This window comes from Lycium ferocissimum, chromosome 4, assembly GCF_029784015.1.
Source record: "Lycium ferocissimum isolate CSIRO_LF1 chromosome 4, AGI_CSIRO_Lferr_CH_V1, whole genome shotgun sequence".
Lineage (NCBI taxonomy): Eukaryota > Viridiplantae > Streptophyta > Magnoliopsida > Solanales > Solanaceae > Lycium > Lycium ferocissimum.
Genome location: NC_081345.1, coordinates 18,587,064 through 18,605,183, shown reverse-complemented (window position 1 = coordinate 18,605,183; position 18,120 = coordinate 18,587,064). Strand labels below are relative to the sequence as shown.

Sequence of the window (18,120 nt, the reverse complement as noted above, 5' to 3'; positions counted from 1 at the left end):
ATCCCACATTGTGGTTTGTTAAGCTCCTTTTATAGTACAAATACATGGACCCTTTAACCAGTAATTAAATCCTAATAATATTGCCCTTAATACTAAATCGTAACGTACGTTTGCTTCAGATCCGGTCCGGTCTTATAACGTTATTCCGCTATTAATTATCCGATGTTTTCCCTTGTAACTTAACTCTGGCTATAACCTGAGCTTCTTGCTTGTATTGAATGCTGTAACTAGAAGCATTTCATCTTCCTCCGCCACGTGTCCTATTGTCATCTTGCCACGTGTCAGGCCATATTTTACCATGTATATAATGACTTCTTATTTTTTTTTAAAACGTTAAATATTTTGAAACAAATTTAATTACTCAAAACTAGTAATATTTGGGACCGGAAAAGAGTATTATTCTGTATTTAAGTTCTACGTACGTGGTATATCTGCACATTTATAGGTATATCTCTTAATAAACATTAATTAGTATCTTAATAAAAACGAGCTAATAACTTGCTCATCACACGTTAAAATTTACTACTGTCACCGGCTCACCACATATAACTTCTTTCCATGTAAACTTGATGAGAACCCTTTCTTTTCTTCTCTCTTCTCTTCTCTTGTTTGTATGCAGATAATCAAATCAAAGAGAATCGATCAGTCATGGAAGATTCCCACCAGTCTCTCTCCATAGAGAGCTTCTCATACAGTTGGTCAGTAAACACAAAACCATCTAATTTTGATAGCATGGAGGAATATGAAGAAGAAGCCGCCTTCATTGAGATGGATCCCTCACTTTCTCCTTCAAAAAGATTCTCTAACGTTAATCCACAAGATTTCATCAACTTCAATTTTCCAATATCAGATCAGTCTCCATCTGATCAAGAACTCATCTCCAGTACTACTGTCTCCATAATGAAAAATATAGAGCCTTCATCTCTAAATTCTTCAGTTACCAAGAAAGAAGTGCATACTTCCTCTAGGAGAGGACTTGGGATTTTTCAAAAGTTGTTAGATTTTCTGAAGCCTTTGTGCCAGAAAATAAGATGTGCTAATTTTGGGTGCAAAAGTAATAGTAGTATAAGTACAAGATCTGTAGAGGGAATTATGTATAATAAGAACTGGGAAAGTTCTCAAGGGACATCTGTAACTCCAAGGACAAGCATAGCTAATTATTCTGAAGATGATTGGCGCAGGTCTTGTGATTCTGAGAGCTCCATTTATGAGGCTGTTCTACATTGCAAAAGAACTATTAATGGTGTGTCTCTTTATGCAATATGCAATTTTTGGCAATTCTCATTATCATGATCTAATTTGTTGAGTTGAATTAGGTAGATTCACTTACTTTAGATGGTAAATTATATTTGAGTCCATTTATCTAGTCTTGGGCATATCAGGAGGTGTTATATTTTTGTACTTTCTGTTATAACTTTCATGTTATGATGGTCAGCTAGATATGCGCATGAGTTATATTCAAAATTCATTTCTTAATAATATATGATTAAGTTGGTATCGAGAAGTAGTAGTAGTAGTTAATGGATATACATATAAATTATAATTATAGTTGAAACTTTTCTTGATCATTTTCTTATTAGAAAACTGCCTTTTTTTTTTTGTCTATTTCAGGTGACGAGTAATTAATGAAGCTTCAGCACTACGAGAAAAAGAAAGAAATGCAAAGTCTACTTAAATGATACGTAGGTGATAGAAGAAAGAAAAAGAAGGAAAAAGATGATGAGAGGTGTGAAGTGAAGATATTCACAAATATATTGTGGCCATATAGATTGATTGTCCCTTTGTGTTCTTGTCTACTCCAAGAAAGGCCAAGGGAAATTCTTGGAATTTTGGAGGAGACAAAGAATCTACGTGACTCACATTGTTTGTCCTTGTGTTTTCCCTTTTTTCTCAAGAAAGAATCACTTTCAAGTTGGAAATGTCTTGGTTTGTGCTTTGTAAAGTCATATGTAATGATATCTTTATACTCCCACTTTTCAATTTGTGTGACATTATTTATTAGATACAAAATGTAAATTTTTAATTTGAAACATATTATAATATTTGCATGCCTAGAAATTTTTTAAACTCAGGGTGTCAAAACATGATAAAACAACAACTATGCATCAACTTCAAACAAGTTTGGATCGGTTATATAAATCCTCACTTTTTCATTTAAGCTCATTTCATATCATTGTCATACTAAATAAAATAAAGTAAAACATATGCTTATATATACAAACGTGTGTGTGTAAAAATTAATTCTCTAACAAGTCTAAAAACTTATTCTCAACTAGTAAATAATATTACCTATAGGAAAAAAAATTCGTCTATTATGTCCTATCTTTAGCTAACTCTGCATTTAATTATATGGGGTATCAAAACATGCATGCCGTAATATTTGTGTGCTTATAAAACAATCATTAAGAAAAAGTTTATAGTTAACTTATTTTTAAATATAGAAATGTGTAATTTTTTTAAATAGACTTATAAAAAAAATTATGTCATATAAAATGGACAAAGATTACATTTATATGTTAGGATCGGAATAATCAAGTGTCATGTAGAAGCTAATAAGCAAACCTTGAACAACAATAAATCAGACAGATAAAAGGAAAATATACCAATTTGAATATAAAACTATTTTTCTTTAACTATGATTTCCCTAATATCTTTAAATAAAATTTATTATAGAAGGTTGTGAATATATTGTTCTTATTTCTTAATATGACTTCTATAAATGTAAATTTTAATTTTAAGAAAATAAAAAATTAATGTTCAAATTCATGCCAAGAATTAGATAGTTTCCCCTAATACAGATCTGGCCATTCTTTTTCTGACAAAAGAGTTCACTGTCTTTTTTTTCTGCTAAAAGGATATATATTACTAAGTACTAGAGAATTACAGATGATGTAGCACTTACATGCTCACTGTCAGTGAGGACACAACGATTACCAAACATAGCTAGACTATTAAATATAGAAGTTCACCATCGATCACATCAGATTTTCGGTATATGACCTTTTTTCTACCCTTCAATTCCCTACATAAATAAAAAATATACAAAAGAAATTCACATGAAAATGTGCCAAGAAATCGAGAATATATTGATACACTTGAATAGATACTCTTAAAATTAAATATTATTTTCTTTTTTTCTCTGGCTTCTAAAATAACTTGGAAAAATTACATGTATCTACGAAGTCACAATGGTGAATGATGAAGCATCATAAATTTCAAAGATGATTGTTGATGATTTTGTGGGGTCCTATCAAAAATGATTCTACAAAGCATGAAATTCTCGCATAAGGACTATGGTCGCGGATTGACTTGCTGTTTCTTTGAACATCCCTCTTAATTATTTTCTTTAACATCCATGATTGTGAAATTTGAGTTTGAAAATCTTACTTATAAAATTAGTACAAAAAAATTAATACTTTTTTTCAAAAACTTAAAAGTTAGAGTTTTTAAACTCATAAACTCCAAGACTTTAGAAATAAACGTCACCTACAAGAGTACCGGGCATGAGTATGTCAAGAGAGAATTCATACAATTCATCTGTTTTCAATGCTTCGTTCAAAAGAAAGCGCTTTGAATGATTATGACTCCTTTGAAACATAAAACAGTTAAATATGATTAATTAAGAAAACTAATTATATGAAAAATATGTAGTCAAAAGGCGCAAGCTATGTTTCATGGTGCAAGTTTACTATTTCCTCTGTCCCTATTAACATGACACAGTTTGAACTTTAAGAGTCAAACTTTTGAATTTTGACCGTAAATTTGGGTATGAAATTTCTAAAATTTTTTGAAATAAAATTTACATATTTGGAAACTACGTAAAATGTACTATAAGTCTCAATAATTGACAATTCATAATATTTTAAAGGCGTATAAAAAAATATGGTAATAAAAAAAGGGCAATTTGCACGATTGCCCGTCAAAAGTGTTGGTCGTTAATTTTTGCCCCTCAAATTGCTGGTCTTTAATTTTTCCCTTCGCTTAAAATGGTGGCTGAAAATACCCCGAGGTTCTGGGTTCGAACCTCCGCTCAGTTAAAAAAAAAATCGCAAGGCATAAGTTCATAAGAAACTATGCCTATTCGTTGACACGGCAAAAGTCTATGAAACTACAAAGAACCTATGCCTATAGGCATAGTTGCGAAATTAAGGCAGAACTTCATTTCCACGAACCTTGCGAAATTATTATTATTTTCGACTCTGCTGGGAATCGAACCCAGAATCTCAGGTGCGAGGCTACTTTCGCCCATAAATTTTCATTAAATGAGAAGTAGAGACAAAAATTAAAGACCAGTGGGAAATTCGCAGGAATGCCCCTTATTCGGGGTGGTCTTTAGCCCATCAAATTGTTGGTCTTTAATTTTTGCCTTTCGTCTAGAATACCCTGAGTCTCTGCGTTCGAACCCTGGATCAAGCTTAAAAATAAAATAAAAAATCGCAAGGCAAAGCTTTTGAAAAAGTCTGCCTTATATGGCATAGGTTGCCTTAAGGCATAACTAAAGTTCTGCCGGATCCGGCAGAGGTTACCTTAAAGCATAACTAAAGTGCTGGGGATTGAATGCAGAACCTCAGGATATTTTCGGCCACTTTTTTAAGCGAAGGACAAAAATTAAAGACCACACCAAAAGAAGGGAAATCCGTGCAGAAAAATGAAGACCAGTCCGTATGAATGGTAATCCATGCAATTTTTTGATTAAAAAAAATCATTTAACTCTCGAAATAGCGAAAGGTGTCACGTAAATTGAGAGGTATTTGCACAATTGCCTTCAAAGGCACTGGTTTTTCATTTTTGTCCCTCAATTTGTTAGTTTTTAATTTTTGTCCTTCGCCTAATATCCCAAGGTTCTGGGTTCGAAACTCGGTCAATCGAAAAAACAAAATTACAAGGCAGAGATTTGTAGCAAAGGCTTATTCGGACAAAAGTTAGGCCTTAAGGCAAAACTTTTGCCCAAACTCTGCCTTATAAGGTAGCCATATTGTCTATGGCTAAACAATGTTGATGTACTTCCCCAGTTGTGCTATCCAATTTATTTTTCCACTTAGATTTAAAAAAATCTTTCTAGTTCTATGTTAATATCTCTTAAACCTTTTTTAACAGTATCGGAAGTATTCAAGAGACTTCCAGTTGACGATATTCAAGAGGCACGTCAATGTTGGAGAAGGAAGTGCAGCAGACAGCTTGTGAATTGTAATTCATCTTTGAGAAGAATGTGCAACGAGGAGTTTGGGCAGGAGCTTTCTACTATTTGTCAGGAGTTTTCTTGTAAACTTTACCTTATAAGGTAGAGTTTGAATTTAAACTTCTTCCTTGCTAATTTTTTTAAAACTTTTATTCCACGGCATTTTTGAACTCGAAGTTTCGCTAATTTTTAGGTAAAGGAAAGAAAATGAAAGGCATCACACCAAGGACAAAAATTAAGATCAATGCCTTTGAAGGACAATCTGCACAAAAAAAAAAAGTACATTGAGACACATTAGTAAAATGAGAAGGCCGGCCCATTACGGAGAAGTCCAGGCTCTACTGGGCTTTGTTCAGAGCGAACAATTTAAACAGCAGCCCAGTCCCGTGCCAACTAAAACCCAGCTAGCTAGTTCTCCCATATCGGTTGCGGGATGAAGCTTTTCCGTGTTTATATTGTAGAACCTAAGACCCATGTTTGGCCCTTCGGGACATCCGATAAAATTGGAACGCTACAGAGAAGATTAGCATGGCATCTGCGCAAGGATGACACGCACAAATAGAGAAATGATCCAAGTTTTTTTTCCCACCCAACCACCATTTCTGCATCTCCGTGGGATTTTTTTTTTTCCCCTCCATTTTGGAGCTTTATTTTCTTAGATTTTGCCTTTTCACTCATTCGGTTCTGTTGAAATCTCTAACCTGAGGTCTATTTTCATTTTCTTGTGCTTTGTTTACGTGTACGTTAAAAGCTTCTTGCTTTAGAAACAGTGAGTATACAGTTGTGAAATTTTAGTTTCTAAAGTGTATTGTGAAGATTGTATTGTGATTATTTTTTTGGTTAGAAATTTTGGACTTGGAAGATTTAGCTTAAATGGCAAAGGCTTTTTCTTTTTAAAATTTAATGTCAAGTTACATGTCAAATGCTTTCTGACATTGGGTAAATGAATGTTGTGAACATATAATTTAACAGTTAATCAGAAGTGTTAAAATTTGGAACAACATTTGTGTTGTTTGGTGTCAGAAATTAAAGTGAAATTTGATATTTTTCTTGCTAACCTAATTCCAATCTAATTACTTGGAATGGTTAGATAAAGTGATTATAGAATGTGAATTAGCTTGCTTAAGCTCAGGAGTTCTCATTTTGCCGTGGCATGGTTATGCTGTTATGCATGTGTGGTGTGGTTATTTCATAAACTGCACGTTATTCCTAATCGTAAAAATATAAATTGTGTACGGTCAAAAAAATTATCTACTAGATTAAAAAATTTATAAGAGGCGGTCTAGGAAAAAGTTAGGGCCTAAAAAACATCTGTTATGTTGAGAATTTCGCAAGAAACAGCCTAAGTAAAAGTTAGAACCAAAAAATTATACTAAGTTGAAAACCTTAGAATATGAGCCCTATGCAAAAGTTAGGACACAAAACAGATCCCATTTGTTCTGACCTACGAACTGCGGAATGATTCGATCCTCTTCACCTAGGTACGTAGGCAACTTAATATCACGTGAGTTTCAAATTATGTATTAACCACAAGCGTTGTTCGAATAAAGTATGATGGAATATAAATCGCTTGATCGGGCGCATGAAGATCAGGTCTACATGCAATCTTCGTTGAACTTTGGACCTTCATCAAATATTGATGGTTTAACGGGGGTAAATAACCGCCCTGGCAAATGGGTTTCTTATGATTATAATCTTTTTGCAGGTTGCCAATTCTTCAGGTTGAAGTCTTCGAGTTGAAATTTCAAATCCACCATATCTGCAAGTTGGAGGCTTAAATGTTCGCCAAATATTCAGGTCGAAGCCATTAAACCTACCAAGTCTTCAATGTAACGCCTTCTAAATTGTTGGTCTTAAGATGGACAATTTTTCTTTATAAAGAATGTGGACAATTTTAGTCCCTTTGCACCTGAAGCTGGTTTCTTCACGAATTTGTCCTTAAAAGAATATCTAAATTTCAGTCTTAAGGTGGACAATTTTAGTTACATTGCACCTTAAGCTTGTCTCTTTATGGATGTCTAAAAGAAGCCCAACTGGTCAGCCTTAAGATGACGGAGACAATGTTAGTCTCTCGCACTCTAATTTGATTGCTTCACGAATGTATCTATAAACGAAGCTCTAAGTTGCAGTTTTAAGATGATAGAGGTAATTTTCGTATCTCACATTCTAAACTAATTGCTTCATTGATGTGACATTAAAAGACTATTTGATTTGCCAGCCTTTAAAGAGAGATAATTTTAATCACTTTTGACCCCAAGACTAACTTCTTCATGCATGGTTCATCCCTTTGAACAAGAACAATGTCCTTTTGGTCTAAGGAGAAGAAAAAAAAAAAGGAGAATAGAAAAGATTAAAAAGGGGGAGAAATTATAAACTGATTCCCAATCGCTTGAAAGGACTCAATAAATTGTGTTTGAAAATCTTATAAACTGAGTAACTTCTTTTTTTTTTAATATTTAGTTCAAATAAATACTTTTGCCAAAAAATTAAAAGCTGAGTTTGTAATCTCATAAACTCCAACACTTTAGAAATAGACGCCACCTTAGAGAGTATTGGGTATGTTACTATGTTTGACTCATGAGTGAACTCTCTTTTTCCTATCTCAGGGGTGAATTCATCAGTTTTGAATGATTTGTTCAAAAGAGATTGCTTTGAATGATAATGAATCCCTTGAAATATATATAAATATAAATAATAAAGACAAAAGAAATATATGAGTAAGAAAACTAATTATATGAAAAAATGCAGTCAGAGGCGTAAGCTAGGTTTCATAATGCAAGTTTATGATGAATCAACATAAAAGAAAGCAGAGAGCCTGCGTACTAGCACTTCTTATTGGTCGGATGATTCACTTAAAAAAAATGCAAAATACAACATCCAAGACAAAATCTTAAAGAAATAGATAGATTAATGTAATGACTTTATAAACAGTTTGAAAATCCTTAAACAACTGGCGTGATGCAATTATGTAACTCAATATCTTTCCATGTGTCACGTGTGTAACACGATGTTGGTTTTCGTACGTGAACTTTTAAAGACAGACTTGAGAAATGTGAAAATGAAATTACCAAAAGATTGACTATGATACTACGTGAAAGCATATAATCACTCAATCCAAAATCTTCAGATATTTGAAGTTCCTTTTGCAATAGTCCTTTATTGCATAAGCCTGGAGTTTGGTTTGGCACCAAATAAAATGATAGTTATTTCCAAAAATTTGCACGTGTAATGTAATTCTTTCCTGCAAACCATCACAAGATAGCTATGCACTAACTCAAACAGATGGAAGAATCTTCATAACATTAGAAACGATCATGTCGAGCAGTTAATAAAAATGAAAACATGTTAAAATTTGGAAAGACACTAGAAAAATTTACTTCTCCATAGAGTTTGTACCTCATTACAAGAACCTTTCACTTTCATTTTTCTATATCAAGTTCACAGGAACTGCCAAAAATCTTGGTGATCCTCACTTGATTAAAAATCAAAAGAAATTTACAAAAAGGTAGCGGAAACTGCTTAAATCACTGTTGATGGACTTCATTAGGGACAGAGGTGCTCAACTCTATGGTACTAGAGTTTGGATGTGCAAGAGAAGCTTCAATATCTTTTCCATCCGAAGAATCTACATATTTAAGATATTGCTCGATATCTTTTGGATCTGAGCTGCCAAATTTACTAAGATGCCATATTCCAGTTGTTTTATGCCTTCTTTCACTAATTGCAATTGAAATGTCATTCGGAAAGAGGTCTCTCAGAACAAAGGCATAGATGATGGTTGTCACAAGGAGCGCGGTTACTGCGAGTGTAGAAATTGAGCAAAGTATGACGACTAGACACTTTGTCACAATGTTGGTAACTACGGCTGAATATCTGATGGTGGCAATAGCAGCTCCGGTCATGGGAAAAGTATACGCCCACCAAGTCAATGAAAACCTGAAGTTAACAAATGAGGCTAGCTTTTAACATTAAGCAAAGATGAAGAGGAATAAGAGAGCTTTACAGGACAAAGGAAAATTACACATACCTGATGCCTCGGAAGAAATTAATACGAACAGCCTGTAAAGGAACAAGAATAAAGGATTAGCCTTACACTCGAACAAAAATATTTTGAGGACTAAAGTAGCAATATGATTCTCATTAACCGGTGTGTTTGGTATGAACGAAATGTTTTCATCGAAATAATGGTTTTGTTACAATTAGAATGGAATATCACTTATGGAACTTGTTTTCCCTACTCCCACCAAGTCATTTTCCTGATTTTTACTGAACTTTTTTCATAGAGAAAACATTTTGACCAACAAACTTGAGAAAATTGCGATGTCAAACACACCCTATGTTCAGATACTTGATATCACATCTTGTATATTCAATTCTCTATCGTTGTTGACATCACAAATCTCCAAGGATGAAGTATGAACTCGACAGTATCCTGAAACTTTACTAGACTACAAAATATATGCCACGTGCTGGCTTCAGCATTAACTCGGTACGATAGACCTGAGTAAGAAGTTCAGAATACAGCTGAACCATGTGGAAGAAACTGCCAATAAACCTTTCAGAAATAATTAGAGATGATTTCCTATTCCTGGCTGACCAGAAAGGTTATGATGTATTTGAATGCTAAATGTGCCTAGCATAATGACTTACCAGTGAGAAATAAAGGAACAGGGCGATGAAATAAGAAATCCGAGATCCATAATCAAAGGACCCTTGGATTGCTGCCCATGCCATAGAAGCAACACTAGGTGCAGCAACAAATAGAAAGAAGACCGGATGAAGATCCTTTGGCAGCGTTTGATTTGTTGGAAGTCTTTGGTAAAGTGTCACAAATAGGACAGCATAATGAGCCAATCCAACAGCATAGAAGAATATCGGGCCTTCTTTTAGTCCCATGGATGCACCAAGCAAAGCGCCAACAAAATTTCCAACAACAGAGAGATGATTTACGGGATTAGCAACCTTTGAGAGCCTTCGTTGTCCTCCAGACATCCATTGTCCGTATATCTTAAGCTCTAAGCAAAATATTGGGGTCATAAGGATGTACCATAAAGCTTCGGGCAGGTTTTTAGTAACTGATGGTGGAACTCCTAGTGCTAAGAATAGAAGTGCTATCCAGGGAGCAAAGAAGAAGTTAACACGTATCGGGTGATAGTACTCCCGACGAACTGCTTCAAAGTAAAAAATGATTTTGAGAGCATAAGTGAAAGCAACCATGGCCATAAGGGCCACGGATATGCACCAAAGGACGAGATTCACGTTCAAGCTTACGTGGAGGAATGTTGTTGAGGGAGAAGTGGCCAGAGCTTTCCACATAATAGCTTGGCTACTAACACCAAGACAGATTCCAAAGGAAGAAATAGGATACCGAAGAAGGAAAGGCCATTTCTTGTCCTCTGGAAGAATACTTTTCTCAGAAGCCTGTAAGAGGAAAAAGCATGTGTTACCAACACTTAATTCACCGTATTAGTGTTCTCGGACTAAAAAGGAAAGAAAGAAAAGACACTTCATCGTATAAGCACAGAAATGGTTATCTCAAAAGTATCAGTTTAACAAACATTATCTTTTCAGATACATGAATTCAATTTTCAATTTAGGCATGCAACTTCTTGGTTTTAAAGCCAAAAAGACATACAGACACATGGATCTGCTCTTACTTAGATGACTAAACATGCCATCACAGAATAAATACTTAAAGTCAAGGACAAATTTCATCCTTCAAATACCTATGCAGGTTTCAACCAAGTAATTGAATGTCATATACAAATGAATGCACAAAATCAATATGTATGTAACTGCCCCTAAAATGCTATTAATTTTTCACTTTCTTTTCCAATGTTTACTTGAAAGATCCAAACTGGAAATGCATTAATGCTTTCATGATCTCACATGCTAGTAATCCTTAAAAGTTTATCTTCATTTGAAGCAAATTTCTGCAGACGAATAAAATGGTGGGTGAAACCAAGGAGAAAAGCTTACCCGTAGAGTATCCAACTCTGGTCCCTCCAAGGCAGCAAAGTATCGGTCTACAGGAATATTTTCTATCTCTGCAGTCGGTCGAGAGTTTGACTCTTGCTGTGCTTCCTGGTTCTTTCCTCGCATTGTTAATTGTCTCTCAAGTTTACCAGACCATGTTTTGAAAGAGTCGAACCTTGGATCCCTTTGCTTAATAATCTTGGGATTTTTTGATGGAAAGTCTGAATAGCTGAGAAGTTTCCCGATAGCAGGAGCCTGAGGAGATGCAGTACTTCTTGGCATTGGCTGAGAATAAAACTTGACCTTTTTATTATGATTAGTACCAGCATCGGTTGATGTAGTAGCAGAATCAGAAGTGTCAATATTGCTGAATATAATCTCATTATTATCACTGAAGACAACTCTTTTTTGGCTTGGTAAGTGAGCTGCCAAAGGAGAGGGTGGCATGCTAATAGAAACCGAATGCTTCCTTTCATGTGGTCGTTCAGTAGCAGCTTCAGTTTCCTACCAAGATCAATAGAGAGTATTAGGTCAGTGAAATGTCGCACTGAATTACTGAGTAATATCAAAGATTTACACTCTAGTGGCATTAAGATAGTTCCTTCTCTGTCTAAATGAAGTGAAGACGCTACATAGGAAGATGTTGAAAATTCCAAGATCAGAGATGTAAAATGTTTCAAGATAAGAATAAAATAGACAAAATGTGAGCGACATATTAAAAATAGGTATAATTTGCATGTAATGGCCAGCAGTAAACTTATGGTTAATGGTGCAGTTAATCTGACATTCAATTCCCTAGCCAAATAGTCATTCTAATTTTTGGTTTTTGACTTATAAGATTTCACCACCTAGTATATCTTCACTAAATCAAGTTTTGATATCCGCATATCCTGTGCGAAACTAGCGCTTTGGAACTGATTAAAAATAAAGAGAGAGTCTTGACTGGTAGTTCTGTTGTAAAAAGTTTGAGACGGCAAATTCTTATCTCAAGTCCAAAAATTAGGCCTGTAAGTAATTTCTGATGACTTTGATCTTTAGCTACATATTTTAGGCCCAGTCTATCTGGAATGGATTTGTTCTTCTGCTCTTTAAAGATTTCTAAATATGATAAAGGCAACATCGACCACCGAGAGCTTCTCAAGATAATTACACAAAGACCGCTGAGAAAGATATTTATGTAAAAAGTAAGGTATAGATTTAGAATGAACAAATCAAGTCAGCACTTATATGGAAAATAACTTGTATCTGTAAATGAAGCTTCTAATCAACTTGAACAGAATCATACAGCTCAAGCTATTGTTAGTAAATTATGCTTGAAAGCAATAAGATTTTGTCTAATAATAATCTACTCCTTGGTTCATAACAGACGCAACAAGTTGAGGCTACTAAAACCTACAACCTTAGCCGAACGGTCCTTCTTAATCCATGAGCCACAACAGCTAGATTAACCGTAAGGGTAGTAAAGGCACAAACAATCGCAAGATAAGAAGATTTATCAAGTCCATCGAAATGTGGATACAATCAAATACAACTAAAGAAGGCAGCATCTAACCACTATTAATATTACTAAGACAAAAGACTTACCCTGACAGCTGAATCCTGAAAGTGAGATCCAGCTTGATCCAGTTGATTACTGACATTCTCTATTATGCTATCAAAGTCATCCATTTCATCTGAAATGAATTTGATAAGCGGTGGAAGTAGTATTTCGGTAGAATTTTCCCTATCGGAATTAGTCAGTCCACTTGTTTCCATGGCTATACTACAGGATCTGAAAGAGACAATAATCTTATCAGTAGGTATGTGCTACAAACACAGGAAATGATAAACATAATTTCGTATGCTATGAGCATAAATAAAAGATCCTGTATATGTTCCATGGGTTCCAATGGTTGACTTACACCGATGGCTTGTTTGAATGAATGTCAATTTTTCTCATACATGAGTTCCAGAACAAATTTAAATACAACTATAAGAGTTCCTTTAGTAAAGTTACAGAAAAATCCAATACATTTACGTTTCCCTTTAATGGTCCTCGCTAGCAACCGCTCTATAACTGTCATCTTTTACTTTTCACAGACCACAAGAAATCTGTTCTACGAGAAAAAGTATACATTCTGATACACTGGGAAATTTTGTGAATTCAAAAGCTACATATATAACTCAGACAAGCTTACCTCCGTTTTTGTTCTGCTTCTTTAATGCTGACTATTATGGAATTGAAATATACTCCCCCTTAATCAGCTACAGTACTTAGATTGAATGAAGCTCTTTCTTGTAGCACCAAAAGATCTGATTTTTTTTTCCTCTGAGAGGAGATATAAATGACAAAGAAATATCAGCCGAGGTCGACTAGTAACAACCAAGATTTAGAGAAAAACCCACGTCTGCAAGACACAGGAAGAAGAATAAATAGGATGATTCATGCATAGTTCTAGGAAGCACACATCAGTCACATCATATTTGTTATGGATACAGCTGCCATGTATGAAAATAAAATAAATATCCTTTTAGTAAAACATAAACAATATGAAACCAAGAAAGTCACGAGCTTAGAATTTCAATGTACTATGGTAGGTGAAAAATGAATATAGAAGGTACAAGCTTGAATATTTGTCCTCCATTTTATTGACAGATTTGACTGCTAACTCTTTGCCAGCTAATAAGCAGAACAAACATGTATACTTGTTGAAGACATTTGGATTGTATTTTTTCACCCCTGACTACAACTTTCGAGTTCGAGCCTTGACAACAGAGAATACAATGATATATTGATAGGAGAATACTCTTAGCGGGCCTACCCCGAGTGAAACCGAATTAGTCAGAACCAGAAGCAAGAACACTACTAATGTGAAAATAATTTCAACAAAGACACAGATGAAATCATCAGAATTCAATTTCAACCTGCATATGACTTCATACAATCTCAATACAAAAGGTACTAAATAGAAAACTGTAATTAATTCTGAGCAAATGAGAGAGAGAAAACCAAATAAGTATAATACTTTTGGCAGCTTCTGTACTTTTGGCAAGTAAACCAATTAAGTCAATATCCGTAGGTTTGGGTACCCACTCATAGTACCTCGTTTCATTAAATAAACTGCTTGGACAATAGTGAAACAGCGGAGGTTCTCGACAAAATAATTTATTCTTACGAGTTCTCCAAAACAGGTAACATAACGAAATGTAATATAACCTACCTATTAATGTCAAAGGATTGACAAAATATAATAGAAATCAAGGGTACAGATGCCAACAAAATAAGAGCCCAGACTTATTGATACTCCAAGATACTTTTCAGCTTCATATAAAATATAGTACACAATACAGCAAGTGGTATGATATAAAACTCCAGCCTCCACGCTTGTAATGATATATATTCTTCTAGCTGCATTAAAAACTATAGGTGAAGAAAGAAAATGATATATAAGGAATTCGATGTACCATATTGTATAGAAATTGTCATTGAGAAGTAACTCAAAAATAGACAGCCAAGAATTAGGGGAAGCATCAAAGCATCTGAGTCCGGAGCCAAAATGGCTTCTTTTTACAGCCATTACACCAAAATGGCATGCCTTTTTTTTTTTAAACCCAAATGGGTATTTCAGTGCAAATATGCACGAAATGCAACAAATTTTTTTTTTTTTTTTTTTGGGGAAGGAAAATATTAAAGGAAAATGGTTATTTTAAGTTATTTTAAGTTTTTAACCGTTAAAAACTTAAAATAACCATTTTCCTTTAAGTGTGTGTGGGTGGTTTGCATTCAAATGGTCAATGCTTATTGTCTAGATTTGCATTGAAATGGTAGTTGCTATTTTCTGTTCAAGATTTTCCATTGAATGTTTGTTAGTGTTAACATGTTGAATAGGCTAACCATTACTAACCGAGATGGTATAACGTATTGCTTCACAAAGTCATCATAATCATATTCAATATGCTAACCAAAATTAGATTACATTGTGAATCATCTAAATAGAACTTCACTTCAACCTAATTAGTACTACAACCATTGTTAATCATCTAAGTACAACTTCACTTCAACCTAATTAGTACTACTACCAGAACCAAGAAAAAACATAAAATTACATAGGACACTAATACATAGACAAATCTTCAATGTTTTTGACCACTCCAACTCTTTGGGATATAACTTAATTACCACAAACTCACTGTCATGGACGCAAAGTTTTATGCGGATCCCGTAGATTTTATTAGTCAGAAGTTTAACAAAAGTCCACCGGATGCGTACTTTTAGTTATGTTTAGTTATGCCGGTCCCAGATAACTTTGATAATTCCTTCACAAAGTTATGCCGGTCCAAAGATACAAGTTTGCCCATTGGTATACCATCGCATAAATTTGTTAACGAATTATCAAACTTATGCCGATGGGGGCATACTTATGCCTTATGCGTACTTTTGCCTTGAAGCATATATATGTATTTGTCATTCCAAACTAATTATGGGTTGCATTCGTATAGCAGTATGTTAATTGTTAAACACCACAGTAGGGGCACGAACCCATTGTCATTAACGTGAGATACTAACTACTATTCGCTTAATTCGAACAATTTATTGTTAGGTTTGAAGTATATATACGAGGATCCACACGAATCACGTAAATATTGATTTGTTAATTTCTTTGGGATATAACTTAATTACCACAAACTCATTACATGGACGCAAAGTTTTATGGTTACTTTAAATTTAATAGCTCGATTCGAAAAAATCTAAGACTTATATTCCGTTAAGTTGGACATATCGCTTGGGTTGCTTGTCTCAAGTCGAATTCATACTTATGTTAATTGTTGTTAATTTGTAAACCGAGATTAAGCATGTGAGTTGAACAATATCCGCATAAGAAGATTAAAATGCAAGCTCGATCCGAGGCATACTTTCTTAGAAATGCAAGTGAATATCTTGGAGGCGTACTTTTAGTTATATTTAGTTATGCTTGATCCTGCACTTTTGTGTTTAGCCAAAAGTCCGCTTAGGCGTACTTTTAGTTATGTTTAGTTATGCCGGTCCGGCATAACTTGAAATGAAACGTGCTTTCACCACAAGGATAGTTGTATTTCGTTCTTTGTCAAATTTTATGGCATTGCTAAAGAAGACAAGTTAATGTTGCACGAAATGCAACAAATTTTATTTTTTTAATTTCGTTTTTAATATAAAAAACGAAATTAAAAAAAAAAAAAAAAATTTGTTGCATTTCGTGCAACATTGCACGAAATACCCATTTGGGTTTAAAAAAAAAAAGGCATGCCATTTTGGTGTAATGGCTGTAAAAAGAAGCCATTTTGGCTCCGGACTTGAGCCGTCGATTAAATGACTGCCTAGCAACTAATTATACACGAAACCATTAAAAAATACATCTCTAAGTCAAACACGACGTGTGTAATTGTTTATATCTATTGAAAAAGCCCCTGCATACAGCAATGTATTAGGCATGTCTAAATTATACCGTAGCTATGATAGATTTACACATAATACAGCAATCAGATGGTTAATTAGGTCAATCACGGCTTTTAATTTCTTGAGATGACCAAGGACTATATAATTAAGAGTTTAATTAACTTTTATATACTAGAAATATATTTTACACAATTAGGTTACATAAAAGAATACTAGAAGTACGTAGCTAACAGCCCATAATAAGATGAATCCATATAACGGCTTTTAATTTCTTGAGATGACCACTCTAATTTGTTGCACAAGGGAACTTGCATTAAGAATATATTTCGTATACACGAATATGCTTTACACTATCAACCTACTTAAAAGAATAGTATAGGTAATTGCCTATAATAAGATGAATTTATAACTCAGAAATAAGGCAACCTATATGTTAAATAATATTTGATAGTACCGTACTACATTATATATGAGTTGAATCCTATAAATAATACACCAAATTTTTGGGAGTCTTTTAACTTGCTAAAGCAATTTTGATTTCTTTCTTTTTAGCATGTACAATTACTTGAGAATGAATCAAAAAAGCAATATTCAAGCAGCTTGAATTAATTTAATATCAAGAATTTGCGTTTTTGCATGAATTGCGTCCAAAATAAGTTTGTACAATGAATGCAGTGTTTCCAACTGAATCTCCACTAATTTAGTCGTAGGAACCGCATTTCTTTCGGCGTAATTTAGTTTCGTGAAATATGGAAAAAATCTTTATATAGTGAGAAGAGTAATTACTTAGTTAATCCTAATTGGATCTTAGCTGTAGATTTAATCCTAGAAGCCGCATTTTTCAGCGTAATTTATGTACGTAAAACATGGGGAAACATGTTGTCTATAATTTGAACACGCAAATACAGTTGTATGCTTTCAGAGAGAGAATAAAAGACCGAGAGCACCGTTGAGGAAAATAAGGACATTGAGTTGGTAGTAGGAATCAGAATGTAATACTGTGGAATTTAGAAAAAGATAAGTCAAAAGAAGATTAGATCTACTAGGCTATGAGGCGGATGTAACTTTTAAGCTACGGGTTTTATCGAACTCAATATTTTTTATATGGAATATCTATTAGTTTTGTGTTCAATTACAAATTTTGTTACTTTTTGCACATAAGAAATATATGAAAATAAAATACAGGATATTTTTGGAAGATCATTTTCTTTCATTCAAATTGTACCGTATTGTAAATTCAATGCTAAAAATTTTAAAGGTCGAATCAATAAGTTGGTGCCTAGAATCCAGCATTTTGTTTTTGAAAGAGAGGGAAAGTAGCTATATATTTCAGGAAACACGTACCTAACTGAAGCTGAATGTGAATTCCTTTATACGATGACCAAGTCCAACGATGCAATCCGAAATGGGCTGTTTATAGGCTGGAAGTTATAGCAAATTAGCAATAGAACAGAAGATTGTTCAAATTAAATGATAATATTTGAATACAATTATGTGTTGTCAGTGTGTGAGTGCGTTTCTCACTCTGAATATAGTGTCACCGTAGGTCGCA

The 18,120-nt window shown here is 34.1% G+C and overlaps 2 protein-coding genes and 1 non-coding gene across 5 annotated transcripts; 2 read left to right on the top strand and 1 right to left on the bottom strand.

The window, feature by feature from the left end:
• Positions 1-535: 535 nt before the first annotated feature.
• Positions 536-1,980, top strand: LOC132054424 (probable membrane-associated kinase regulator 6). The gene is made up of 2 exons (XM_059446434.1): positions 536-1,243; positions 1,612-1,980. The coding sequence occupies exons 1-2, from the start codon at positions 649-651 to the stop codon at positions 1,620-1,622; spliced, it is 606 nt and encodes a 201-aa protein (XP_059302417.1). The 5' UTR covers positions 536-648; the 3' UTR covers positions 1,623-1,980.
• Positions 1,981-5,659: 3,679 nt separating this feature from the next.
• Positions 5,660-5,760, top strand: LOC132054977 (U6 spliceosomal RNA). The gene has a single exon (XR_009414449.1). It is a non-coding gene; the product is annotated as a U6 spliceosomal RNA (small nuclear RNA).
• Positions 5,761-8,462: 2,702 nt separating this feature from the next.
• Positions 8,463-14,565, bottom strand: LOC132051691 (S-type anion channel SLAH2-like). 3 transcript variants are annotated; one of them, XM_059442864.1, is made up of 7 exons: positions 14,356-14,565; positions 13,333-13,542; positions 12,740-12,926; positions 11,159-11,659; positions 9,830-10,600; positions 9,207-9,238; positions 8,463-9,115 (listed from the first exon to the last, which is right to left on the bottom strand). In XM_059442864.1, exons 3-7 carry the CDS (start codon positions 12,908-12,910, stop codon positions 8,704-8,706), a joined length of 1,887 nt encoding a protein of 628 aa, XP_059298847.1. In that variant the 5' UTR covers positions 12,911-12,926; positions 13,333-13,542; positions 14,356-14,565; the 3' UTR covers positions 8,463-8,703. The 3 variants fall into 3 exon arrangements, with proteins under 3 accessions (XP_059298847.1, XP_059298849.1, XP_059298848.1); XM_059442866.1 differs by lacking the exon at positions 14,356-14,565 and adding an exon at positions 14,161-14,310; XM_059442865.1 differs by lacking the exon at positions 14,356-14,565 and adding an exon at positions 13,957-14,121.
• Positions 14,566-18,120: the final 3,555 nt, after the last annotated feature.

Bases quoted from the DNA above. Each gene is read 5' to 3' on its own strand.
- LOC132054424 (XM_059446434.1), top strand. From the start codon at position 649: ATGGAAGATTCCCACCAGTCTCTCTCCATAGAGAGCTTCTCATACAGT.
- LOC132051691 (XM_059442864.1), bottom strand. From the start codon at position 12,910: ATGGAAACAAGTGGACTGACTAATTCCGATAGGGAAAATTCTACCGAA. The intron at 9,239-9,829 runs GTAAGTCATTAT...GTTCCTTTACAG, and splicing joins TGTTCCTTTATTTCTCACTG to GCTGTTCGTATTAATTTCTT. The intron at 9,116-9,206 runs GTATGTGTAATT...TGTTAACTTCAG, and splicing joins AATTTCTTCCGAGGCATCAG to GTTTTCATTGACTTGGTGGG.